Below are 27,772 nucleotides of genomic sequence, written 5' to 3'. Positions count from 1 at the left end.
TGGAAAATCATAAAAACTGATATATGAATAGTTTAAACATTTTATTTCAACTTGAAACATGTTGAAATTATTGAAACATGTTGAAATTATTCTACCAATGATCTGATGTACAATCAAGACCTTTTATTTAGGTATATTTTATTTAAGAAGTTTCCAGAATTTGAGGTTTAGCTTTGTCTTTTTAAAAATAAACAATACCTACTTGTAGGTGTTGTCTCACCTATATTCTCTGGTTTATTATCTCTTAAATGCAGTCAGTAATTACAGACACTTGGAAAACAATCTGAGTGTAGAACTTCTAAATATTTTCGAAGCTTCCTCCCCAAACTTTTTTATTTGTTTCAGTCATACCCATAATTCAATAGCAATATTTGTAGAAACTCATCTTTATCTAGTTCTTATAAAGCATTCATATTAATTTTCATAAAATAATTTTTGGAACTCATATTTTTATTGGATAAGATTTGTTTAAATTACATAACTGCAATTGCAATTTCAATGGGATCAAAATGTTTGGGATGAACATACTTGGCTCTTGATGAGCATATAACTTTACCAGTGGAAGAAGAATGTACACATATTACAGAATGGCTAGTAAGCTACGAGCTTTTAGTGTATGGGGGGCATCAGTCAGCATTTATAGACAAAATGGAGACATTTTCTTAAGTAAAGGTTTATTGAGAGAGCTACTCTGTTTTTCAAGAAATTAGGGGAGAGAGAGAATTTGCTCCTTTTCTGTGAAGACCTGGGATTGAAGCTATATGTGTCACAGGACTTGAAACAGAAAAAGCTCTACAGATGTTTCTATTTTACAAAGTTAGTTGGGTTAAATATTGCCTAAAGTTTCTACCTGAACCACCAAGTTTAGTTTTCATAAAAAACTTATAATTTGTGAAAACAATGTTATTTGAATTATTTCAGTTACATCTTATTTATTAGATTTTGGTGATGCTTTTGAATTCTCAAATGTTTAAAGCAGCAATTCTTTGTTAAGATTTATTACATCATTATCAAACCTTTGTATTAAGAAAAGAGTATAACTTTCTGCAGTCCTGTAGTATATGTTGTTTCTGCCATTCATTGGATGCTTATGGTTCTCATTTGTTAACATTTATAATCATCTGTTCTTTTGCAAAGTAGTATGTCTTGATGGAGAGGTAGAGGAGAAAAACAAAAAACACCCATGAAAGAAATCTGTACTCTAAGAATTCAGTTTGCTTAACTTCCCAACTAAGTGATACTATTTTGGGGAACCAGAACTGCTTCCCTTATACCCCATTCCTTTTGTTTCACAGTGCCTTGTTCACAGCTCCATTACTGAAGTCTTTATAGATCTGTTTCTCTCTTCTCTTGTTTCTGCTGTTTGCCTGCTTGTCTTTGATTGTATCCTGGGCACCATACTTAGAAAATTATTTAAGCAGATAATATCAGGCTAAGAATAAAAATGACTCCTTCAGAGAAGAGATACATTTACTTCTGCCAGGCTTTGTGGTCACAGGTGACTTGGGGAACATTTTAAACCAAGTCTGAAGCTTGAGTTTTGTTGTAAGTCTAGGCAATAAAACCCAGGTCATAAATCTGCCAAAGGACTGGTTATTTATTATTCTGCTCTTTGCCGTAGAGTATTGCTTTATGAGGTCTCAGATGATTGTGGAGAGGGCTCCCTATTGGACTGCACACCTTGTGTAGACATTGGCCTTTGATATCTGCCCTCTTGCCTAGGAAGTTTTCAAAATAAAAGCTCAAGTTTGCAGGGAAATATACTCAGGAAACAGAATCAATTTCCCTGCTTGCTTATCTTTCAGTGGTTCCATTTTCCTTCAGTTTTGCCCAGCGCTTCCTTATTATCATCCCAGCAACTTGTTGTTTTAAGAAGTTATTTATATTTTATCCAGTATTTCTAGTTTCTTTCAGCAGTAGTGTTTGTCTGAATACCTGGCTACTATTAGCTGGAAACACATGCTGTTCATATAGGTGCTTAGTGTTTTGGCTGTTGATCTGATTTAGAAGTGAGATAAAGACCACGTCACACAAAAAAGCTAAAACATACTTTCCCTCTCAAAATGTGGCTTCTAAGAAGATTTTATTTAATTTTATACTTTGGTTTTCATATTTATGGAATATGAGTTTGCATGAGTAGGTATAAAATGAAAAAATGCTGGTCATGCTATATTAGTCCGTTCTCATGCTGCTAATAAATATATACCAGAGACTGGATAATTTACAAAAGGAAAGGGAGATTTAATGGACTCACAGTTCCACATAGCTGGGGAGGCCTCACAGTCATGGTGCCAGATGAAGGAAGAGCAAAGGCACGTATTACCTGGCAGCAGTCAAGAGAGTGTGTACAGGGGAACTGCCCTTTATAACCATGGGGTCTTGTGAGACTTGTTCACTATCACAAGAGCAGCATGGGAGAAACCTACGCCATCCCTCCCATGACACATGGAGATTATGGGAGCTACAATTCAAAATAAGATTTGGATGGGAAATTTTAAGATTAATCCCTGTGTCAAATCATATCACATGCCTAAAGCAAGAAACAAGGAATGCCTAGCAACAGATTTTATTTGCAGGTTAACTAAACAACAGGTGCAAGCATACTTATGTCTGTTGGTAAAGAAATGAAAACGGATCACAGAAGCTCTTTCAGAGGTGGGGAAAAAGACTTAAATATGACAGCATCCAGAAACAATAATAATCCAGATGTTTACAACTTCATAAAAATTACCAAGTACCCATGAATACAATAATCATTTTCACCAGGTGAAAAATGACCAAATGGTAGCACTTCAATTTTCTGGTGCCAACAATGTAGTCACAGGGGGATTGGTTTTTGAGTGGTTGTTATTGAAACATGTTTTATAAGTATTATATATTTATTGTAGTATCCACTGCACAGAACTTTACTACCCATAGAATTGGCTGTTGAAATTGCTTAAAGTGTTTATTTTTTAACAATAAGGGCTTTGGGTTGGAAAATGGGAGACCTGACACATTTATCATTGACTTAACGTTTGATCTGTGGTTGATTTGGATATACTCTAAGACGACATTTTGCCATTTTTCTGTTGTTATTTTTGAAAAATAAGAAAATACTTTTTCTAGTTATTTACTGGCCAAGAATACTGAATTAAAAGGCTATAATTCATGGCCTACAAAAAGCATAGAATTATACAGTCCAGTCATTTTAAATCACATTTATAGGCTTTTAGGCATTTACTAATTTATATGTAAATACAAAATTATTTTGTGAAAATTTAAGATACAAATGACTTACATTTAGAGTCACATAAAGAATAACAATTAAAAATAGTTTAGCCCCGTTCAAGAAAAATAATCTCTTTCTTTTACAAATAGTCTAATTAAAATGTTCTATCAAACAATTTATCCAAATGATGCATCTAATTGACATTATGTAAACTTAAAACTTTCAAGAATTGATCAGACTTACTGATGAAATTGTTTCTCTTGAGATGCTAAAGCTGTTAACATATAATTTCTGAGAAAAAATACAATTCTTAAAGAAAAATATGAATTTCTTCATGGATAAAGACACGACATAAATAAGCATACAAAAACGTCCGCATTGACCTTGAAGGTTAACGGGGTTGGGATTGAATTTTCAGATTTCAACCACAATTCAGTGCTTTTATTTGACCAAAGTAAAAGGGCTAAGAAGTATATCCAAAGCTTTTATGAAAAGCTGTTACGAACCAAAAGTGGAAGCTATATGTTGTGTTTTAACCACAACAATAAATCGTTGGAAGTTAGATATTAATTGTAGTGTTTCAATCCTTTAATAGACTATGAGGATTTCTTATTCAAAATCAGCATATTTTTTTGAAAAAACAAAACAAAACATAAGCAATATAATAAAACATCTTTTATGAGAAGAAAGCAGCCCTGAGAAGACATTTGAGGATAGATACCAGTTTGAAACTTGGACTAAGCATTTGAAGATTTTGAAGCAGCTTTCTATCAAGATCTGAATCTTAGTAATTGCAGTCACTGTAGATTATACAAAGTGACTGAGATGTTCCAGGAAGGCTGAAAAGAATCACTTCTATGGCTGGACTTTCATGTCCATGAGGACAAGGGTTTTGTCATTTTTGTTACCAGATGACTTGTGCTTCATGACTGGCTCATAGCAGGCCTTTAGTAACTTTATTTAATAAGAAGATACAACCATAAATAGAAGCTGTTTATGCTAATGAGATGGGGACAATGATAAAGTCTTTAAACAAAGGATATGTTTAAAGGCAAATTTTAAGATTAATCCCTAGGCTTTCAGTTTAAGATACTATTACAGTAAATTAAAAGAATGTAAAATCGTGGGGCTTTTCTGACTCTGGAATAAATTTCTCTCTTTACTTTCTGTCAAAGAGAGCACAGAAAATAAATTTGATTAGGAAGCTCCAGTGAGGGGATTTTTTCATCAGAAGAGTTTTTCACCATTAGCAAATCCAGCCCGCTTACACAGGCAGACTCACAAGCTAGGCTGTTGCACCCTCATCTTTATCCATTTGGGAATGACTGAATGAGGCTGGAAGGACGCAGGGGGAGACCAGATGTGCATGAATGTCTTTTGCTTCTGAACTGTGGCTTTTCCAATTTTCCCTTCTCTGTACCTTTCTCCTCCTCTGCCCACTGCAGTGTGGCTGCTGCCTGTAATCACCAGACGTCCTCTGTCATCATAAAGGGAGGTCTGTGGTGACAGAATGGCCACTATTTATGACCCACCCTTTGTGCAGCTCTATCTTCTTTATGTCAGGGGGCATCCAGAGGGTAGCTTTTCATTCCTTGTCTGTTGGCCATTGCTACTAGCTAGAAATTTTCTGTGAAACTTCAGAAGCATTATGAGCTTGAGAGGCACACACTTGGGGCGACTTGAGACTGCTTCTGCATCTCCTACTCAGCCTATGAAAACCGTCTGTTTTGATTTGGAGCTGGAGTGTCCTTGCTTGCTTCCTCAGGCAGGAGCAGAAGGAAGATACCCTTTGGGCATTCTCATTTTAACCAAATCATCTCCTTGTAGAAACATTCTTATCACAAGAAAGGAGGATATTATGAGCAAGCTCTGCTTTAGTAATTTTGCATTATCAAATTGGCTTTTGGGTTTGATTTGAAGTAAAACAAATTGAGAGTGATATGCCATTAGACTCACTCATTCAATTTGCTTTTCCTTACCTTGATCACTCATTAGTCCCCCCAAACAGAGGAATCCTCAACTATGGATTAATACCACGAACTTGGTTATAGTAATGAACTCTTGGCACATAGTTTAAATATAGTTCAAGTGAGCTCATTCTTTTTTCTCCCCCCTGATTAGGTGATGTTTTAACTGTCTTTGTAGTGCATCTGCTTCTCTTTCTGCTCAGCATCCACACCACATTTGTGGTAGAGTGACAATATATGCTGTTCAATTGCATAGCTGCTTCTTCTGGGCAGGGCTAGGGAAAGAGAAGGGGGAGATTAAGTTGCATATGGCTAGCTCAGTTGTTATTGAACGCTGCCTGACTGATGCCTGATGTCTGCAGAGGATTTTCTTTGGAATTTGATCAATGGAGAGCTGGACAGTGAGGACAGCAAATGGCCATTTTATCTCCTGTCTTTAAAATAAAATATGCCCTCTCTGAAGGGCAGTCTATGCTGGCTCTCAAGTTTAAATGTGAACGACAGTGTGCTCCTTACCTTTGAAGACAGAAACAGGCTTATCCCATTGATGGTTGCAATGCTTTGTGGAAGGAATCAGCTTTTGTTACAAGCTCAAAACTCAGCCAGAATTATATCTCTGCTGGAGGTTTGATGGGAAGAGCCTTTTAATGTGGTGCATGCATCATTTCAATGGCTGTGAGCTCCTGGGATTGGAACCTGGTGCCTTGTCTGTGCAGAGGTCAGCTGGTGAGTGTGCGCTACTCTCTTTCCTCAGAGAACTGATACTGATTATTTTCCATTCAAGTAGAAATCGTAGGAAAGTTTGAGCAACAGAAGTCTACAGGAAGGAATGATTTTAGAAATATGAATTTCTTGACAGCTCACTACCGAATAAGTTATTATAAAGAGGCAAAGTTATCGCTGTGTAAGAATGCTTAATCTACCTAGCTTTCCTGAAAGGATTATGTGCTACTGTGTCCTATGGGAGCAGTCTGTTCCTTAATTAAGGAAAAGGGAAAAAAAAACACACGCTAAGAATGGACTTGTGATCAATTTACAAATATTTATACTAATTGTCTGGGATTTCCCGTTTTGTGATTTGAATAGTGAGAGCTCTTAATAAGGGCTTTTGGAGTAGATGTCTTTTCCAAAGTGGGTTGATTTAAGAGCCCTGAAACTTAGCCCTCCTGCCCTTGTGAGCCATCCCAAGGAAAGATACCTGGAAAAAATTATTTGTTGTCTAGTGTCCTTATCTATAAAAACATGGTGACTTTGCTTCTCTGTGTCACACCTAAAGGTATTATGAGAAAATGTAAGCAAAGTAGTGAATTATTATTCTTAAAGATTTGGCAATTAGAGTGCTTTGTGCAATATGTATGTCAGTCAATCTAACATCTAGCAAACTAAAGCCTGGTTCATTGCCTTATCTTTATGAGACAAAGATAAAAAGAGCTGTCATAGTTTGTAGCAAGTAAAAGAGTCTTAGAGACTAAGACTCTGTTAACCGTGTCCCAATTTTTTTTTTAGTTATTAAGTTGAAGTTTAAAAATGTGTAGAAATGTGTAATTTTCCTGGCATTAGAAAACAACAGAATGAAATTGATAACTGTTTGATTTTATAAGTCTATACTGAGCTCGTTAAAAGCTAATGAAATAAAAGGTTTTTGTTGACAACAGGAACTCCTCACTTTCTACTCTATCTGTGCTTATGATTTTTCACTTTCCTAATGAGATGTCTAGAAGAGGAGAGGATATTTTGATAGAGTATAAGCAGGTTTTAAAGGGCAGTGAAAAGGTCTTGTGCCAGAAGAAGCCAGAGTCACCCTTGCAACAGGGAAACCATTGCAGGAGGCTCAGCCAGATTTCATTGGGACTCATGCTATTAAGCTAAATGGACATCCGGGAATCAAGTAAGACTTGCTCATTGCAAACATATTTTTAAAAGTATTTAGAAGAAAAGAGAATGCCAGATGGCATTCAGAATACCTTGTGCCCCAGTCTTGCTGCTTTCCTGAACCACCTTCTTTCCTAATGACTGCTTTGACACCACAACAGTTGATTCTCCAGAGTGCTTCAGAGGAGAAAATGTTTGAAGTATGCTATGTCAGGTGGCAGGCAGTGACTCCCCTGGCCAAGCAGATAGAAGAGTCCTCCCCACATTCACACATTATCTTCCCAGAAAGCCTGAATGGCTATGTGTATTTCTATGTAAATATGTAAAAGGTTTTTCAGACGAGGTAGTTTGAAGGACTTAGATACGAATGAAGCTGGTTTTAATTAATTGATTAATTAATTAATTAATTTTCAACATGAATTTTCAGCTGTTCAGATCAGAGAAAGCTAATGCTCCCCATACATGATAAAAACTGCTTCCTTTTCTCCCTTCCTCTACTGTCTGTAAGTTGACTGACCACCATATCAACAATACAATGCTGATCCATGCCATGGTGATTATTGTTTCCTTTGAGTGACTTTTGAGTCAAATTAAGTGCTAGATTCTCTGTACTACCGTAGAATGCATTTTGCTTGCTTGTGGGATATTTTATTAATCTTACTGCGTCCAACTCAGTTTAGGTAAAAGGAAAAATTGCAAATTATGTGGTATAAACTATAACATGTACCATCTACATTAGCATTTCCCCCCTAGAAGAGTTGCTCTCTTACTATCTTTATGTAGTGCAAGAAATGAGACTTTACAGTCTTCATTTATGGAAGTAGTATGTCATAAGGGTTAGAATACAAAACATCATTTTCTAGGAGAGCACTTTTAATGCTATTTTACTCTTTTCCTAACAATAGCATATATATAGACTCAGACTATTTTGTTTGACTATCAATGATTATAGTAGTGAAAACCCTTCTCCTAAAATGCAACAGCTGTGTGTGTTGGGAAGGAACGTCCATAATCCTTTATATGCAATATAGTGGTATGATTCTGTCTCCAGCCAAGAGTGAATAATTAAGAAGTGAGTGCCATCCTTGGCATCCTATTGGACCTTGATAAAATTTTGGCAATATGTGTAATTGGAATGCTGTAGAAAACTTCATCTTCTTGAGTTAACAGCTTGTATCCTCTTTCCTCTTTCATTGAGCCTCCGTTTTGGGTGTATATATAGGAACATCCAGAAATGCTAATCCTGCTTTTACATACAAGGTGGAGTACAAAAAAAAAAAAAAGAAGAAAAGAATACTAATCCTGCTTTACTTCATCACATTGCTTTTGAAGTAAATTTGCAAGTGACAAAAGCCTTTGATAATAATGAGTACCTGTCTGCCCTCTTCGAGTGATGAAGAGTGGCTTTGGGTGGTGCCTGCTTTCCTCTTTCCCTTTCTCTTTCCCTGTCCTCCTCTTCCTCTTTTGAGCTCCCCCTTCTTTGTCCCAGGAAAACCTCACTGAACCCAGATTATACTGTGTGTTCATTGACAGCTCCTTTCTCTGCTTAATGCAGCTCCCTAATGCAGCCTCACGTGGATCTGTAAATGGCACAGTAGGACGCGGCTACTCCCAGCCCTTCCCAGACCTGCTCACCCCTGTATTGCCACGGCAGTGGCAAGTAACTCCAACTGTGCTCCTCTTCTCTCAAAACAGCAACGTCCATTCTTTACTTTAAATGAACCTTGGAGAAGGAAAGGACCGTGAGATGAAAAAGACAGGAATTCATGTCATGTGCTAAAGCAGAGCAGCGGTAGCAACGGCAGTAACAGCAGTAGCACGGCAGCAGCAGCAGCAGCAGAGAGTCCTTTAGCGAGACTGCACCATTTTCTTCTCACCCTGCATAGAGGTGTGGTTGGGAGCAGCAATAAACTACCCACCCCCTAGCAGTTTCACAGAGGTGGCCTCTTCCTGGCTCCAGTCAGAAGACACAGACTGTCTGGAGGAGTCCCCAAAGACTGTTCCAATTGGTGATGTGTGTCTAAGGATGGCTTTTTCAACTAGTAGGATGCTTCTCTGCACTTGGAGCCACCCAACTGCTGAAGAGCTGGAAGTCTAGTGCTCCGCCTTCCCCCGGGACCATTTCTGAGTGTGGGTGCACACCTATGCCTGCCTGTGTGCAGGTGTGTGCTGCTGGAGGTCTCGGTTTGGGACCTTAGTTCCTTGTAGTGAATTGTGGGTGCTGCAGAGGCTGGAGCAAGATTATGACCTAGCTCGGGGGCAGAGTGGATTATCTTGTGAGTGTTCTGGCTGCCAGCCATTGCCCTGGTGGGGAAAATCACATCTCCATACAGCTCTAAAATCACCTGGATTGCTGGGGAGTGGAAACTGATCCTCTGCTACTGCTTCTGCTGATTTCCTCTGCAAAATGGCTCACGCTGCTGCTTCTATTAAAAAAGTTCGAGAGGCTGATCTGGATGAAAAGGAAAAAAATCTTGAGAGAGACAGAAAAAAACAACGGAAAATCCCCAGAGAACGTATGGAACGAAAAAGAAAGGTATGAGGTGCATCCTTTTAACCCTCTCTCTCTGCAGCTCTGTGTAGAACCATCAGCCTCAGAGCTGGCAACTTCATCCTCGCTTCCTTCCATCATTCCCCTGCACCATTTCCAAGCTCAGTTTGCAGCCTAGAGCTTATGCCTAAATTTGCTGCATTGGGAGGAGATGCTTGAGCAGGGTGATTTCCTTTGCTTTGACCAAGCAAGGCAAAAATGCCTCCACTTCATTTTTCTTTTTCGGTGTCAATTATCTTTATTTAATCTCAAAGCTAGGTGCTTTATCTCTCCAGGCTACTCTGAGTACTGGGCATAGAGGAAGGAAAGGGCTGATTTATGGCTGGAGGGTTATTTTCCTCTTCTTGTTTCTCATCTCTACTACTGTATCTGTAGCAGTGTGCCTTTTTGCTGACTGTATATTTGATGTAGATCTCTAGTTAAGAATAAACTACAGATTTTATTTACTTTCTTTTTCCCTCCTGGAGGTTTACACTGTTCTATGTGGGGCTGCACTAACAATATTGGTGCAGTGAGCTGTGTCTCTGCATTTTTAAAATTTTAATTAACTTTTTGTTTTCTGTCATTAATCCTTTAATTTTCTTTTCTGTATATGGCAATTAAAACAACCAAGGTTAAACAAGGGATGAAATGTTGATTCCTTTTACGTTAAACTATTGTTTCTTCATCTTAAAATATTGTTTTCCTTTATAATAGAAATAATCTTACAACTTGATGCAACCAAAATACTCATTTAGTCAGTGATCGAGATCTATAAAGGAAGATCTCTGTAAATGTTTTGATTAACAAAGTAGGTCACTGAATAATTTCAGAAGATGATAAGTGGCATATTACATTAGCAGAGCATTAAAATAGTGGTTTTTACACAAGCTGTTATTAAACATAGCTCCGGGATTAGGGATGCAATGGGGATCCATATACTTAATAATCCATACGCTCAATGGACTCTTTTTTCTTCCATAATTGATACGTTTACCTTTCAATTTGGAGGATGTTGTCTTTGCCTTATTTTTAGAAAGACACTTGAGAAAACCCACATTGAGTTGAAATCTCACTGCATAGGGATTCATTACATTTCAGTTTACTACTTATCTTACCACCAGTTAGATCAAATGACTGTTATTATGCTACAGAAATAAAATTAGCAGTATATAATGATTTCCCTCCTGAGGAAAACTTTACTACTGCTTGTCTGACCTTTAAAAGGCCTTATTGTTTCAAGATTGCATTAATTATTTTTTTTAGTATCAAAAGTAATATTAGCCATTTTGTGGAGGTTGACTTCCTTCTTGACGGTGACTGCAGTTCTGTTTCTAATACTCTAAATAGAACATTATTGTATAAAGCAATTTTCTGTGATTATATCTTTTTTATCTTTTGTTCTCCAAAACACAGTATATGATTTCTTGGCTAGGGGCCCTTTCAGCATTCAGTTGTGACCTAGCAACTTTGCTTAGCTAGAGTACCGTGCACATACCTGGAAAATCACTTGATCTCACTCTGGTTTGTTTCTGTATCTAGTTGAATGTTTTTCCTTTTACAAACCTTGTTAAAATAGAAAAACTATATTGTTACAATAGAAGTTGCCAGTTGTTGTTGTTGAGAATCTCAGTTGCTTGGTTGCTGCATTGCTTTAGCTTGAATCCAGAACCATAGGTGAGATCATTGGTTAGTAATGTGGTCATATGACAGGGTCATCTGGTCTTCAGATGCCATATCTAATCTAGAACCAGAGAAAATTAGGAAAATAAAGGCATAGCTAGTCTTTGTTTTTATTCCTTTTTTTTCGTATGCACCTATTGCTCCTCCTCCCTTTTCTATTGCAGATATTTACACAGCACAACAAACTTGCTTAAGGAGTGGATGTGCTTTTTAGCTATATTACATTTATTTTCTAGATAGACAGTCCCTCCCCCAAACTTACCACACACACATACCCACTGACCCACTTTTCAAATTTTATTTAAGAGAGGAAAAATTTACTTCATCATCATACCTTCAGGTGTACCTCATACCGTAAGGTGTACATACCTTCGTGATAGTTCATGAGGAAATTAAAAAAAATAGTTGCCTATTAGTGGCATTCTGGAATGCCATTTGCAGAAAGTAATTTTAAAATTACCTTCGTTTATTTGCTGATGTCACTTTATAATCATAAGGGAAAACATAAGTTGTAGAGATGATTGAGTGCATCATTTTCATATCCATTTGTAATGCTCTTGCTAATGAAAGTGTTTATTTGAAAAATTCAGTTGAAATCCACCCCAATGCAGATAAAAGCCCATCATGGGGCTTGAAAAAAAAATAAGCTGATTGTGAAGGGTTTTTATCAAGGTAAAGATATTGAATATTAAAATTAATTAAGCAGTCACATTTAATCTTCATTTTAATATTCTTTTGCAAACTTGCTATTAGTTAAAAGAATCTTTGTGTTATTTTGTACTCCATAAAACACTTATTAATTTTCGTTATTAGTAAACTTGAAAGATGTTGCAGACTTCACCATAACCCCTCTGCCAAGTTGCCAGTGGTGTGATATTAAAACAATGTATACTAAGGGATCTAGTTTCAACCTCATTATAAGCAGAACTTATCTTAGAATAATATGTTTAGACTTCTTTTGGTTATACTCTGGTTAGCTAATATTTAAATATGGTATAGTATACACCAAATATCTATTGTATCTGTGTCATACTACGTAGAGCTAGAATAAAACTAAGCTTTAAACAAATAGACAAAGATTAAGATGAGTTAAAACAAACTAATTTAGTATGTTTGCTGAAGAGTACATTACTCTGGCATTTTACATAAATCAGAAGTTTCCTATTCTAGCTATTAGCTTATATTAACAAGTCATTTCTTTGTATGTTCAGATTTCTAGTTTTTATGTTGGAATTTGAGAATTTAGAATTGAGGAGGATGCCAAAAAAAGAGAAAAAGGAAAAGAAAAGGAAATGGTTAAGTGACTTATCAGCATTCTCACAAATTTGTGAGACTTAGTTCTAGAAAGTGATTTCAAGTTTAATATTCGTTCCACAACTACTTACTATTTCCCAACTGTGTGTTTTTTAAATTGAAAAAATACATAATTTTTAGAGAATAAGTAAATAATTTTTTTCTTTAAAGTAAAGCATATATTTATTCATTTTTAAACTTTTATTGTAAGTTCAGGGGTATATGTTCAGGATGTGCCGGTTTGTTACATAGGTAAACGTGTATAATGGAGGTTTGTTGAACAGATTATATCATCACCCAGGTATTAAGCCTAGTACCCATTAATGATTTTTCCTGACCCTCTCCCTCCTCCAAACCTCCAGCCTCCGATAAGCCCCAGTGTGTGTTGTTCTCCTCTGTGTGTCCATGTGTTCTCATCTTTTGGCTCACACGTATAAGTAAGAATATAAAGCATATATTTAAATAATATTTCTTATTTAAATTTATAATAACTATAAATTTTCAAATAAATCAATATGTTTACCATTTCTCAGTACTGACAAACCATTGTCCAATCCATCATAACATCTGCAGTGCTCACTGGAAACATATGACTTAAAAGACAAATGTATGACTAGCTCTTAATATCCTGATGCTTGGGAAAATCTTTTTATTATTTTAATTTATACTATTAAAATGCCAGAGTTCATATTTTCTGAAAAAGCATTTAGAATTATTTATTAAGTACCCATGTGGTCCCATATCTGACACTTTACACACATTGTACCCTTAACCCTGATAACAGTCCTATATATTAGGTCTTATTCTCTAGATTTCACAAGGAAATTGCTTAATCATACACAAGCAGCATGTGGCGGAGTTGAGATTTGAATCCAGGTCTGTCTGGCTCTAAAGTTCATTGGAGAAACAAAATAATAAGATTTCGGTCTTGTACCTACACTGAATGTAGATTATAAGAAAATCACTTATTCCACCAATGCTTCAATTTCTTTACTTCTAAATACCTTCCTGTAGCTGAAAGAAATTTAAATACTGTGACAATAAATTAAATGATGAATTTGAGGGGAAAGTTATTTAAATTAGGATTGGGATTATATCAAAATTGTACCAAAATATTTCATGAGATTTCTTGGAAAATCAACTATTAGAAGTCAACATTTGCTCTTTAAAATGATGTTAATTACTGGCAATTATAGACTATGATATATGATCTTTATTTGTTACAATTTTATCAGGACTTCAAGATGTATTAGCATATCTACTTTTACTAAACTGTAAGGTGATTCTGCGCGGAATTAAGTAGAAAGTAAAAGCCAGGTTCCTTCCAAGTTATTGTCATTGAATTCCACAGAAAAAGATTCTGAATAGTTATTTGCTCTTTAAAATGTACATAGCCACTAGTCTTGGTGAGAACAAGACTTATTTCTAGGATAGCCTTTGGGGGAATCCCCCCCACCACGTTCTTCTTGTTCATTTGGATTTAATTGATAGCAATGATAATACTTATTGAATATATATAATAAAGTTCTCATCAAGTTGTAAGGGGACATGGAGAAATAAAGATATTTAAAAGTTATGTTAGTATTTTCTTCTGAATTTAAAGTGTTTTATTTGCAAGTTGAGAGTGGAATGTATTCTAGAACTTATAACTTTGTGTCATAAGAATGAGTTGAAGGGGAGCATCACGCACTGGGGTCCGCCGGTGGGAAATAGGGGAGGGCTAGTAGGGGGTGGGGAGTTGGGGAGAGAGAGCATGGGGAGAAATGCCAGATACAGGTGATGGGGAAGAAGGCAGCAAATCACACTGCTATGTGTGTACCTATGCAACGATCTTGCATGTTCTTCACATGTACCCCAAAACCTAAAATGCAATAAAAAACAAAACAAAAGCAAAAACAGAAAAACAAAAAGAATGAGTTGAAAGTGAACATGCAATGTAGTGTAAAGCTGAGCATGCTTTCCCTGGTGGTCTGTAGGTGAAGCCTGCGGTGTAGGAGGAGATTAGGCAGCCAAGTCATCCCTCTCCTTTTTGAGCCTTCTGCTTGGGCACTTAGCAGCCTGTTTCCAAAGGGAAGCCCAACTCTGGAATTTGCAACACTTAGTCAAGAACCATGTATGCACAAAGATGTCTGGGCACCAAACCAAATACACTGTGATTAAAAATACAAATCACAACCAGAATAACAGGGCACTGTAGTTTGTATTATATTCTAGAACTCTACAAACATGGGAAATCCCAGTCAACAGTTTTTAAAACCTACATGGAATTGTCTTTATGTTAACTTCCCAGAACCCTTTCATCAGTATGTATTTCCAGAAACCACATTAACATAAAATAGATTAGTGATGTCTTGAGCTTTATGTGGACAGATGCCCTTCTTATGTCCTAGTGTCCATTTATTTGTGAAAATTCAAAAGTTTTGTTGATTCACTTTTCCCATTTTGAGTCTAAATAAATATGTTCAGTCATATCTATTTATATGGGATAGCTTCCACAGAATCACTATTATTATTATTAAAACCTGTTATCTTTTTCTTTATCACTTCTCCGATTTCTTTTCTTAGCTCAATTCACAAATCCTTTCTTGGCTAGAATCATTATCTTTAAATAAGTGACTTGCGTTATTAATGACACTCTTCACCAGCACCGTAAAGCTGAGTTTTTATTAGTTTTTAATTATAAAAAACCTCTTTTGACCATTGAATGGGTGACTAAATAATAGCTTAGGGTTACAGGCTATCAAATTTGTGCAATTGTGGCAAAAGTAGTCCCAATTGTGTAGCCTGAAGTAAATTTTAAGGAGACAGTTGAAAGAAAAAGAAAATCTTAATTGAAAAAAAGCTAACACTAGTGACTTGATTTATTTTCGGAATCTAATGTCTTATACACACTCAATGTCATACTTTTTCCTATTTTATTTTATTAGTCTGTGTTCATATAAATATTTTCATCTTTAAAATATCAGAATTCCTTGGTTACCTTTATTATCAAACTTTTAATTTTATCGGTCCTCTTATTCACCAATTGATTAGAAATTATGATATTTACACTACATTTTGACATCATAATGAATACAGAATATATTTTGAAGAAAGATTGTAAGAGTCAGTGAAAGTGCAAGGAAGGTAAGACTTCTACTCATGCCATATTTAATGATCTACTTGTGTTTATATTTTTCCATTATGACATTCTTTTTTATTGTATTTCTCAAAATAATTTCTTCTTTACAAAGAATATTGACTTTTAGTCTCAGTCACAGACACATTGTATACTAAAATAAAGAACAGTACAATGAAGGCATTTCTCAAGTTCTGGATTTCTGTATAAATTGGTAGTGAAGTCGTCAGCTAGTTGAGTGTGACCCTTTTGCTCCGAAGGCCAGCTGTGCTTTTAAACATTCATTGTGGAAAGTCTCACCAGAATCACCTAGTTCTATCCCATCCATAATAAGTCAGAATCTAGGGGTAGACTGGAAGGGAAAAGAGACCATATTCCAAGTATTTTTGAAGCTCCCTTGGTGATTCCAACCAGGATAGTAAATGACTAGAATAAACATTTCCATTCCCCCACCAATCCCTACTCTACTCAATCGAAATTTTGAGCAATCATAGATTTACTTCTAATAATCTGTATGACGTATGACTCTAATTTTTCCATGTGTAGATAGGTGACACCCTGGTAACTTTCTGAAAGTTTAATAAGACTAATTGGTTTATGTAATAACCAATCAATTCTGAGTACAGAAAGGAGGAAACAAGTGTTTAAGAAATAAGTTGCAAGACTTCATGATCTGCAGTTTGACTAACTTTGCCCTAATGGAATAATCTTCAGGAAAAGAGGTTGTGTGTATCTGACTTTTATGTAACTAAGCTCAAAGAGGTGGAGAAGTAATCCAAGCTAAGTTTTTGAAGAAAGACCACTACACTGTGAATTAAAAATTATGTCTTAAACAGGTTGTGTTGTTTTGAAAGAGCTCAAGTTAGTGTCCTAGGGATTTAATTGGTAATTTAGCAGCCTTGGAGGCCTCAAACTTTTGGAGATGTCAACACTTCTAGGACTCCTAACACAAGTCGGCAACTACTTTTTGTGTTTTGTACTTGACTTTGATAGATCTTTTCAAAATTATTTGTAATATGAATGTAGTAAGAAAGAAGGAATAAGTAATTCATAGATGAGTTATCTCCCCTAATTCTTCAAATATTCTCTTTCAATCCTTCTAACTCATCAACTTCTTACAGTGCCAAGATCTTTTGTTTATTTGGTTGGTTGGTTGTTTTGTTTCTGTTTTAGTTTTTTGCATGAACACTTTATCAACTGCTTTGTCACTCTCTTTCTGGTTCACCACAGCTTTCAGAGCAACCAGAAAGTGATTCCTTACTCAGCTGTAGAGAATTCTGAAGGTACTTTATCAGCATGTACAGTTGGAACTGCTTCTTCTATATTCCTTTATTTCATTAGCAACTTTGCCGGGGAAAACTCTTTTTGCTCCCAGTAGAGCTTCATTTATATCCAACTTAGCCTTTTTCTAGAGACATCGTTCACTGTATATCATTATGTTGCTTATCATAGAGGAACACCTTAACAGAAAACAACATAGGTAGTATTAAGGAAGAGAATATGTGGGTTGGGTGTGGTGGCTTATGCCTGTAATCCCAGCACTTTGGGAGGCTGAGACCTGAGGTTAGCTTGAAGCCAGGACTTGAAGACCAGGCTGTGCAGCATAGAGAGACCCCCATCTCTTTAAAAAAAAAAAATCAGGGACATGACACTCATTATAAACCCGTGTCTTAATTTAATCAATTTATTTGGTTAAGAATAATGGTATTATTTTACATTAACCTGTATTTCTTGGCTTTTTATATATTTTTGCATAGAGACATTTTAATTACCAATTTTAACTCACTTATTTATAGTTTGTAAAAAAAAATAGCTTCAATTAAAACTGAAAATGACCTCTCTTTGTGTCTTTAAATGTAATTAATGATGGTTTCTCCAAAAGTCTACTTTTCAGGGAAAAAACTTAATCTCTAGGATTTTTTTTTTCCAAAAATAAGTAATCTTACACTCACAAACATGAATTCTAAGAATCTACTTTTATTATTATTATAAAGATTAAATATTATTTTTGCATTTGAAACCAAGTTTAGCCAATAACCCTTTCAAGACGTTGATCAGGATAAGAGGTGGATGTGAGATCTAAGATGATAAAAAACTGGCAACATACCAGAAAGCTGTTTACTAAGTTAATCAATTATATTTATTCAAACTTACCAGATATTTCTAAAGCTCCATGAAAACAAATTCAGGAGATCTGTCCTTAATTCTGTCTACTGACTATAATGTTGGGTAAACAATTGACCTCAGTTTTTGTGTCTATAAAATGATGAGGACTTGAGATGTTAGAATTCTTCCTGTTTGTATGATTCTATGTCATTTTGATTGTTTCTTTGCTTCCCTTTATTATTATAAATGATTAAGACTGTTGGTAGAATTTCCAAGTTTTTCTTCATTTATGAAAATTTTTTTGAGCTGACACTATGTCCTAGACAGAGTACCTTTATTCAGGGAGCTCATAGACCTCCTAGGTTGGTAGGAACTTTCACAAATAACGAGAATGAAATGTTATTTGCGCCATTATGTTAGAGTTGAGATTGTCTATTTTTGTTTATATGACGCAAGTTTTCTTTAGTAGGTCTTACCTGGGAGATGGAATAATGGAAGGAAATAGCTCCTGTTGTGGTGCATGAAATTTTATGGAAGTTATTAAGACAGGATATATATAAGATGAAGTAATCATAAGAAACCGTGTGGTTGTTTTGTATTTCAGTTACTGATATGAGCCATTTTGAAGGAAGCAGTTTACTGTGGTTTCCTGAGAACCACAGTTTAATTTCTCCTGAAGAAGCTTATTCTCGCTTTTCTTTTAGGTACTCTGTACACTGATAATACCACAAGTTAGAAATTCACAGAGACATATCATCATTGTTTTATTAATCATTTTACAAAGATCTGATGGCAGTGATGGTATCTGCCTTTAAATTGCAGGGTTTATAAACAAGCACCCACAGTAAATGCTTAAACCTCAGCAATTCACAAGCCTTAGTGAACTGTACAGCTTAGTGAAAATAAATCTCCTGAGTTCTTCTAGAGGTAGTCGTACAAACTTCCTTATTTATGGCTCCTGCCTCAAACTGGGCCAGAATGCTTAATTAAACCATGTCACATCCTAACAGGACTGAAACAAATAAAATGTAAGTGGAACAGGTTACCATGAAACAGTAACTTCTTTGAGAACAGAGGTTACTTAGGGAATGAGGAGCTTTTGTTCAGGGTGGTCACCTACAAAACATGGGGCTTCACTGTGGGCTCTGAAGGACAAGAATCAAAGTCTGGGTGTGGGTGGAAGAGAGAAAAACCATCTGTGAAAGCACATGTTACCGTTACTGGGGAGAAGGGAGACGACAAAGGACCCAGTAGCAGATGCCAATTCTCTTACTACAAACACTTTATCGAATATAAGGGCCCTTGTATATAACATAAAGCACTCATACCCAGTCTTTCAACACAAGGGGCAATATTTTAGAACTTTCAGCTTTCATAATAGAAAACAGAACAAAAAGATAAAAGAATACTTTGTAATATGCTAATATGACAAATTTTTTTGCCATTGAAGGAAGCTTGACAATTAAGACTAATGCCCCTTAATGTCTGTAACTGGCTTTCACACAGGGGCCCTCTGGGTTATGTATATTCTTTAGTAAGTTGTATAAGAGACTCTGAAACAATGTAGCCACTCCAGTGATCTTTAAAATTTTATAAAACTTTATTTTTGATCAGGACATTCAGATAATGACACTTCTTAGTTTTAATCACAATTTTCACTTAGAATCAAACAGAAGCTCTTTTAAAATGCGCTTGTTTTATTTCTCTTCTTTCATGTCTTAGATGAATATTTCCCGTGCTTCATTTTCCATCAAGCATCCTCCCTATTTCCAAAGTGGGTTCAGATAACTCAGGATATTTCAGTCTCTTGGATGAAAGAATTATTCATTGAATAACTGCTATGAGACAAATTTTAAATTGAGAGATAAAGATTATTTACTGAGTAAAAAAATATTGTCTCTCAAGTAACATCTCTTTTAGATAGATATTTAAGGTTAATGTCAATGGAAAAATTAGAGTACATAACTGGATTAGGTATCAAACCTTGTAAATTTTTTTTCTTTTTTCTAGGACATAGTAGATGTGTATATATAAATATATATGGGGTACATGAGATGTTTTTATACAGGCATGTAACATGAAATAGCTTATTGCTTTTTAAGAGAGGTTGTAGACTTTATGATAGGTAGGGTTGGCTCAGGTGGAGAGGATGTCTCAGAGGTCGAACACAGAAGCTGGTGAACAGCTTGGCATGACCAAAGTGGAAGGAAGGTAGGGGTTGGAAATAAAGTTGGAGCACCTACAGAACAAGGAAGTAGCTGAACAGAATGAAGCAAAAAATAAGAAGGTATAGAAGGTTCTCTGTGATGAAGAAAGATTATGAGGAGGAAGCAAAACTGTCAAGTCACCCAGGAGACTATTATGGTAATCCAAGAGAGAGAAACAGGGCTTGGACTGGAATGGTCATACCGGAAGAGCAGCAGGGAGGAAAACAGGATGGTTATCAGCACTCAACTAGGAATAAAGAAAAAAAAGAAGAGTGAATAAAAATAACTTTAAGGTTTTATATTTCAATGATATTAAAAAATGGTGGTCATTGACAGAAATACAAATTACATGTGAAAGTCAGATGGAAAGTAAAAACACATTGCTTTATATGTGGTAAGTCTGAAGTGGTGGCAAATGATGTTTATTTTAGTTAATTGAAGATACTTTTTTATATAAAAAGCCAATACATAAAAATATAATATTTCTCTTTGGGTATGTTAGGAAGAGTAAGACATTTAGAATTTGGAGTCCTTAATTCAAATCTTAGGTCTACCAAATTCTGGATGTCTGATCCCTGGCCTCAGTTTTCTCATCTGTAAACTGAGTTAATAATGATAATTATATTTACACACACACATATGAAACAGAGTAATTCTAAGGACTAAAATGAAAATGTTTTTGAAAGCACTATTTGCATAGCAATATTACTTATTATAGCACCAGATAGTCCCCCTTTTTATGAGCGAGGACTAAAAGAAATACCCTTACTACTCAAAAGATTTAAAATGTCCGTGAAGGTATCATATGAACTCGTTGTTTTTAATATATGCACAGACAGATATAGAAACAAATACATAGAGTTGTGTGTTGTGTATATACATACATATATTTCCTACCTCATTTCACTTAGAGGGCCTAGAAGCAAGGATACTTCAGTAGTAATGAGCAAACCTAGCCTACATCTTGGTTTCCAAATATAATTTTCCAAGAGAAGAAAATATAACTTGTTGGGAAAATGGCTGATATGAGTAAGAACAGGCTCAGAAAAATGGTGAGGAATGTTGCCCTGAAGCAGCTCTCACTGACTGAATACAGAGAAGTTTGAGCAGCAAAATAACAATAAAAATAAATAATAACTCATGGAATAAAAGAAATATCTATGGGTCTTTAGTAATAGAAATAAATAATTGAATAAATAAGTAAATTAATGGAGGAGGAGGGACAGACTTTTTTATAGTAGAATTTCATTGAATAAATCTAGAAGAAATATGGAAATTATAAATAGCACAAGGGCAATCAGCAATCTAGCTTGTGTTCAAACTATCAAAAATTGTATTAGCAAACTCTTCAATTTTAGAATTCTGTAAAAATTAACCCATTGTTTTTAAGTCATCATAGAGGGAAAAACTTGAGACACAATTGCCTTTTATAATTTAGAATGACTTTTGCTGTCTCTTGAACTCCCAGGTGTATTTAGAAAAAAGATTATGTTATGGAATTGCCATTTTTAGGTGTTTATTCTAAAGATAAAATGGAATTACAAGTGCAGAACAGAATTTTTTTTAAACGTATGTCTGTAAGTTTTACATAAATAATTATTTGAGGAGATGGCACATGCAAGGAACTTCTATATAGTATACTAAATGTTATAAACAAACCTATCAGAACACCATTTTGTTCATGATAGTACTATTTTTCAAATATTTGAAGTTGGCCTTTTAAACTCTATGTCTGCATGATACTGAACGTTGTACTTTTGAGATATATAATATTGGCATTGATGCAATGCATTTCTTATTTTATCATTTTATTCTTGATTCTTTTTGAGTAAAATAAATTTAAAAGACCCTTTTTTGAGGTAATGGGTGGAAAGTAGATTTTAAAAATTTTGTTGATGATATTAACTACATGATATTTAAAATAACAATTGCAACTGACATTCATTGACCACTTTCTATCTCCCTTCTGGTTTGCAAAATTATAACTTTATTCAGTTTGAATTACTTAGATAACTGTCTATTCTTCCACTTCTTTTTGCCATGAGTCTGTGCAGGTATCTGTATAATATGCTCTTTCTGTTTCAGTGTTAATAATTTTTTAACTGAGATCCACTATTTTCCACTTTGAACTAGGGTTCAGTAGGATGAAAACTAACTTTGTCTTTTACTTATCACACTTGATTCTCTTAATAATTTCCATAAGCAGGCAGCTGCTCTTCACATACAGATAGTACTCTTAAAACTAACAAATCACTCCCTTGGTCCCTCCTAAAAAGACACTCCATTTCTCATTTTAATTAACTTTGCTACAGCATGCCCAAACTCAGTACAATTTTTTCTTCTGTTTTCTTTGTCTTTAATATTGTCTTTAATATTTCACTTGTCTCTATCAATTTGTCTTGGTAAATATTTATATATGTAATATCTGTTCACTTTTGAAAACGAAATTCTCAGTTTTAGTCAAGCGTAATGATACTACAAGTTGAGCGAACTGTGATCAAAGAGCATGATAATTCCTGTATGAATGCTCCATGCATGTTCTTTACATAACTAAGCAGTATAGTGACAACTGAGTGTGTTTACCTGGGAGAACTTTAGGTATTTTCCCTAAGCCCATGTACTTTGAGGTCTTTTTTTTTTTTTTTTTTTTTTTTGTCTTTTTTGAGACGGAGTTTCGCTTTCGTTACCCAGGCTGGAGTGCAATGGCGCGATCTCGGCTCATCGCAATCTCTGCCTCCTGGGTTCAGGCAATTCTCCTGCCTCAGCCTCCTGAGTAGCTGGGATTACAGGCACACGCCACCATGCCCAGCTAATTTTTTGTATTTTTAGTAGAGACGGGGTTTCACCATGTTGACCAGGATGGTCTCGATCTCTTGACCTCGTGATCCACCCGCCTCAGCCTCCTAAATTGCTGGGATTACAGGCGTTACTTTGAGGTCTTAATGTGCAAGATGAGAACAACATCTGGCCTGGAACAGCCTAATTCCCTGATGGCCTAGGATTTGACAAGCTTGTTATGTGCCTAATAACCATAGGTTTCTATATCACATCACCCTTGCCTAAGACACAATAGATACTCTACTGATCCTAGATATCCAATTACTATTTTTGTGTCCTAAACTTAAACTTCAAATTTGTCGCAAGTTAGTCTTCTGAATCAAACCTAATGAGAAGTTTCCTTAAGCAACGAATAGATTGTATCAAGGCAGAAACAGTTATTTGAGAATGAAACAGAACCAGAGCTTTGAACACCTTGCTTATAGCTATTTTCAATTTTGTAAATTAACAAGGAGATTAAAGATATTGTGAAGAATGAGATAAAAAAAATTCTGGAAAAATATTTGTATCTTCCTTTGTACCATTTATATTTAAATGTTAATGTACTGTGTTTCAATCTCAAAATCACACAAATGTTTAAAAATGATGACAGCTTTTAATGAATAGTTTTATTAACTACTAATCCTGCTGTTTTCAATTCAAATTTCTTAGTCTTTGGAAGGCTTGAAACTTTTCTCTTGGATACCTGACATCTACTACTTTAGGCTGGCAATCCTCTGTCATTACTCCTATCTGCACTGTTTTCCTTTCCCCTTCATCTTGAGCCTTGTTCACACTCAGTGCCTGCTGGTGGCATGTTTAGCTGCCCTGAAGCTTAGCCTCTGTAACTTTCCTGTTCTCTTTCGATTTGACTTTGATGAATGTCACTTAAGCTCCTACGTGAGAAAACTGTACACACCAGTGACCCAGGCATCTGAATTGTCCGGGAATAGACTGCATTACTAAAATCTAGGTTCTATTCCTTGTTAGACATATTAGCGTCCCAATGGCTATAAAATATTTGATCCCTGATATCTGTAGGTTTCTCTTGTTTGAAAGCTGCTAAAAAGCATGCACATCATTGGAATGCAAAAGTAAAACAAGAAGTAGAAGTGTGAAGCTCATTTAGACTTTTAAAAACTGGTCTAAGTGATTGTGGCACGTCAAAGTACTTTATAGACTCCTAAGTGGAGACAAACCTGTAAAACAGAACACCAAAGGCACAACTCTGTTTCAATAAGCAGTATATTGTAACTGAGTTTAAAGCCCCCTAACATTCCTGTACACTAAAGCACAGTAGATTTAAATGGGATCTTTGTGATTCCACATATCCTAAAGAAGCAGTTTTTCTCTGTGTGAGACCACATGGATTTTCATAGAAGATTCAGGGATGAAAACACATCCGGGCAAGATATAAGAGTGAAATGTATAGACAAAAGGATTAAGGATTCAAAGGCTTTTTTCTTCTTTTTCCCCTTTCCCTCTTTGAACTCAACTATCATTTAGAGCCACAGAATGGATAGGTCAAGAGTTTGACCGAACAGAGTTGTAAAGTCAACTAGGAAAATATTTTTACCATATAAAAGAAAAAATAGAATACTATCCTGAGATGTCACAACTATCAGACCATAGGGTGTAATGCAACTTGATTAGAGGTTTATTTTTTCTAATTAGCTCATTTTGGAGTAGATTCTTTGAGAATACTCATCCTTGGAATTGTTATGATATGATGTATATGCATATATGTACGTATGTGGACATATTTATCTATATTCTATACAGATCTATTTATCAAAATGCATTTCCATTTTTATGTTTGAATAATGACTCTCCCTTCACTTTTTTCTCCCAGAGTTTTCAACGTATTGAATTTACAGTATTGCAGTTTTACGGTAGTACGTACTTCAAATGTACTTAAGGGAATGATCATTTGAAGATTTGGCTAAGGGATAGATCCTTTAAATAAATATGTGAAGTTGATAGAAAGTTTTTTAGATTAAAGAGTACTGAAATTTAAAGTATAGACTTATTTCACAGAACTACTTTGTACCCTCGAACTATACCATGTGCATAATGGTAGCTTCTCATCCAGACAGAGTCCATGAGATGATGACTCTAACAGGAACATGGGATCTGACATTAGATCTGTGGGTTGAGTGGAGAGAACTGATCTAGAGTAGATCATACTGGGTCCTACAGGGTATCCAGGCATGATATCACATAGTTGCTTCATCCGCAATGTATGAAACAGTCAACATTGGGGTTCTCACTCCAGCAGGGGGATACAGCAATGGGGAATTCCAGCAGCCATCAATACTTGGGAATTAAGCAAAGAGGGGCTGATCATTGGTTTTTGGCCATCATGATACTACCCGCTGATATTGATTATGGGACAAGGCTTCAGTATTGGGAAAGAAAAATGTTGTGATGATTCTACCTTGGGAGATGGTACTTACAAACCTCTCTATGGCAGCCCTCCAGCTGGGGAGATGTACTAGAGTTTTGGTCATCCAGGCCAAATTTACAAGCAAGAGTTAATCCTCTTCACTGACACCAGGAAAAGGAAAATGGAGTTATATTTTGAGGGCAACTTAATTTTTGGTTGTTTCTAGATATAGATGAAGGTATAAGGACTTGTTCCTAAATGGTTAGTAAGGTAGGAGAACAGGAAAGCATAGTTTTCTGAAGATAACTTCATTGTGAGTCAACATTAGATGAAAGTAAAAAAAAAGTTTGACCTTTTATTCTGAAATTAGAGGTGAATGGAGACAACAGGTGAGATGTATCAAGGGATCCAGGCATGAGAAACAGATCCTGAGAAGAATAAGAGCATATAGGCTCTATACTCAACTTTTTTACAATGATTTATTATATTATTGAATTCTCACAATGGGGTAGATATTCTTAATCTCATTTTTTAGGGGAGAAAAATTATGTTTGAAAAGGTTCATTTATTTTTACTCCAAATTTTATGGCAATAAATACCTTGTGTGACAGACTCCAGATGCCAGATTCCAAAACTCATGCCTTTTCTCTAAATCATGCTGGTCTATGCCACCACATAATATCTGATTTGTAGTATTTTTAACTTAAATTGTAGGATGGATAATAAACAAAACTTAGATCCATCCGATTCAAAAAGAGAAAAAAGAATTGAGTTGAGAAAAAATAATCATAGCTAGCTTCCTGTGCAATGCTATATACAAGACACTGTCTTAAGTACTTAAGATGCAGCGACTTATTTAATCTGTTCACAACACCATGAGGTAGAAACAATTATAACTCCCTTTTGTCAAATGAAAAAAGGTTTAAGAAGGAAGGAAGAGGTAAGACTTTAGACGACCTGAATCTGTGCTTCTTTAACTGACCTTATAATACTCTAAAGGACAGTAGATGGGATGAAAAATATGTATCACCAAGTTACACAAAAATATTTCTAACCTTTCAAGGAACAGACAAACAAAATGGAGGGGAGTCTCTGAAGAATTATCATGTAGTTTACGCTACAGCAAGGTCTCTAATAATAAAATCACAGGAAGAAGAAGGACAGAAGAGCTAGAGTTATCAAGTGCTGAAACTGTCTATACTACTAGCATCTCCAATGATCAAAACAGCATCAAGGCCGGTATCTAAGTCTTAGATGTCATCAAGAGGAATCTCTTGTAACAGTGAAGGAGAGGTGAGGTAGATTCCGACCCAAGGTATCATATGATTGGCTAGTTTGGAGTTAGTTTATTAAACTGCAATGAAAGTAGCTCTAAAATTTCCTGAAAGTTTTTTTGTTTGTTTATTTGTTTTTTTTTTTTGTTTTTCACTGCAAGCATAGAGAGAACTCAAGGACAAAATTCAAAGTAAAATGAAAAAGGAAGGCTACTGAGGTATTACCGACGACAAACATGAAAAGTTGGGCAGTGCGTAGAGGTCTCTGAATGCCTCTTCTGCTCTGCTGAACAGTGAGGTCAAGGTATCTGGAAGACACATTTATACTACAGGAAAATTGATCCCCCCTTATCTTAGTGCAGAATAATAATAAACTAAACTATATCAAGTTCCAGAGCAAGGATAAAAAAACCTTCTACCTTATCAGAGATGGTTTTTAACACTTGATCTCCAGATCAGCTAAAATCGAATGTTATTAAAATAGAAAGGGCATATTTCAGTAAAATTGACATTTTAAAATGTCAGTGGTTAATGAAAGCCACAGTCTCTCTTATTGATAATTCTTTTTTTTAGGGAGAATTTAGGACAAAATTAAACTGTCATGACATACTTTCTGGTCTACTAAATATAACATGACCTTTGTATTTAGTAAAACTTGACAAAATCAGATAAGAACTTTGCCATGTAGTTTGAGTTATCAAATATGAAGTCAGATAAATTTTAAAACCATAGAAACTTAAAAGTTGGAGATTCTAATAACAATTTTGCATGTTCTTCACATGTACCCCAAAACCTAAAATGCAATAAAATAAATAAATGGGAAAAAAAAGAAGTGACATAACAGAATTTTTGTGGTGCCCATTTCTTCAGGATGCACAGTTACTATAATTAGCATATATGTGAATTACTGATGTTTCATAGTGGCAAAGAATAAAGAGCTCCACCTGGATACTTGAATGGGTTGTTGGTCAAGAACACAAGTAGAAAATGTACATCCTTCTATGAGTATTTATTGTAGGCTGATAACTGTGAGGTATTTTTGCATTTATGAGATGCTATATTATTGATGGTGGTTGTCTCTAAAAGTTTAGCATTTGCTTTGAAGGTAAGGCATGTTAGAAGTAAAGATACCTATGAAAAATAAAGAAAAACTGTGGAGAGAAGGGAAGCAAGTGAGTGTCATAGATTAAAGGCCATGTCAGTAAAGTGATGGCCACACAGAGGTGATGGCTGTGAGGAGGATTAGACATGATGGTCAAGGATCTAGTGATGGATCCATCACTGGAAAAGGGGAACCAATAATGAAAG

At 35.4% G+C, this 27,772-nt stretch overlaps 1 protein-coding gene and 2 long non-coding RNA genes across 53 annotated transcripts in view; 2 read left to right on the top strand and 1 right to left on the bottom strand.

Annotated features, from left to right (window-relative positions):
- The window catches only part of ANK2 (ankyrin 2), a 675,434-nt gene that overhangs the window by 402,786 nt on the left and 244,876 nt on the right, over positions 1–27,772 (top strand). For 5 of the 50 annotated variants that reach the window (XM_032292539.1, XM_032292541.1, XM_032292533.1 and 2 more), the window contains exon 1: positions 8,869–9,586. The exons of 40 other annotated variants lie outside the window; for them this stretch is intronic. In XM_032292539.1, coding sequence (XP_032148430.1) covers positions 9,458–9,586 — 129 coding nt within the window. In that variant the 5' untranslated portion in view covers positions 8,869–9,457. Of the gene's footprint in view, positions 1–8,868; positions 9,587–27,772 lie in introns of those variants that run through there. 5 more of the 50 variants (XM_032292519.1, XM_032292520.1, XM_032292515.1 and 2 more) reach the window with 1 other exon arrangement.
- LOC116560925 lies at positions 3,872–8,842 on the bottom strand. Of its 2 annotated transcripts, none has more exons than XR_004273207.1 (2): positions 5,695–5,786; positions 3,872–5,453 (listed from the first exon to the last, which is right to left on the bottom strand). It is a non-coding gene; the product is annotated as an uncharacterized LOC116560925 (long non-coding RNA). The 2 variants fall into 2 exon arrangements; XR_004273208.1 differs by lacking the exon at positions 5,695–5,786 and adding an exon at positions 8,686–8,842 and having other exon boundaries at positions 5,309–5,453.
- LOC116560924 lies at positions 19,840–27,160 on the top strand. Its single transcript, XR_004273206.1, has 2 exons — positions 19,840–22,614; positions 22,924–27,160. It is a non-coding gene; the product is annotated as an uncharacterized LOC116560924 (long non-coding RNA).

This window comes from Sapajus apella, unplaced genomic scaffold, assembly GCF_009761245.1.
Source record: "Sapajus apella isolate SASKATOON/1434 unplaced genomic scaffold, GSC_monkey_1.0 scaffold27, whole genome shotgun sequence".
Lineage (NCBI taxonomy): Eukaryota > Metazoa > Chordata > Mammalia > Primates > Cebidae > Sapajus > Sapajus apella.
Note: the sequence above shows the minus strand (reverse complement) of the source record. Positions and strands in the feature narration are given on the sequence as shown.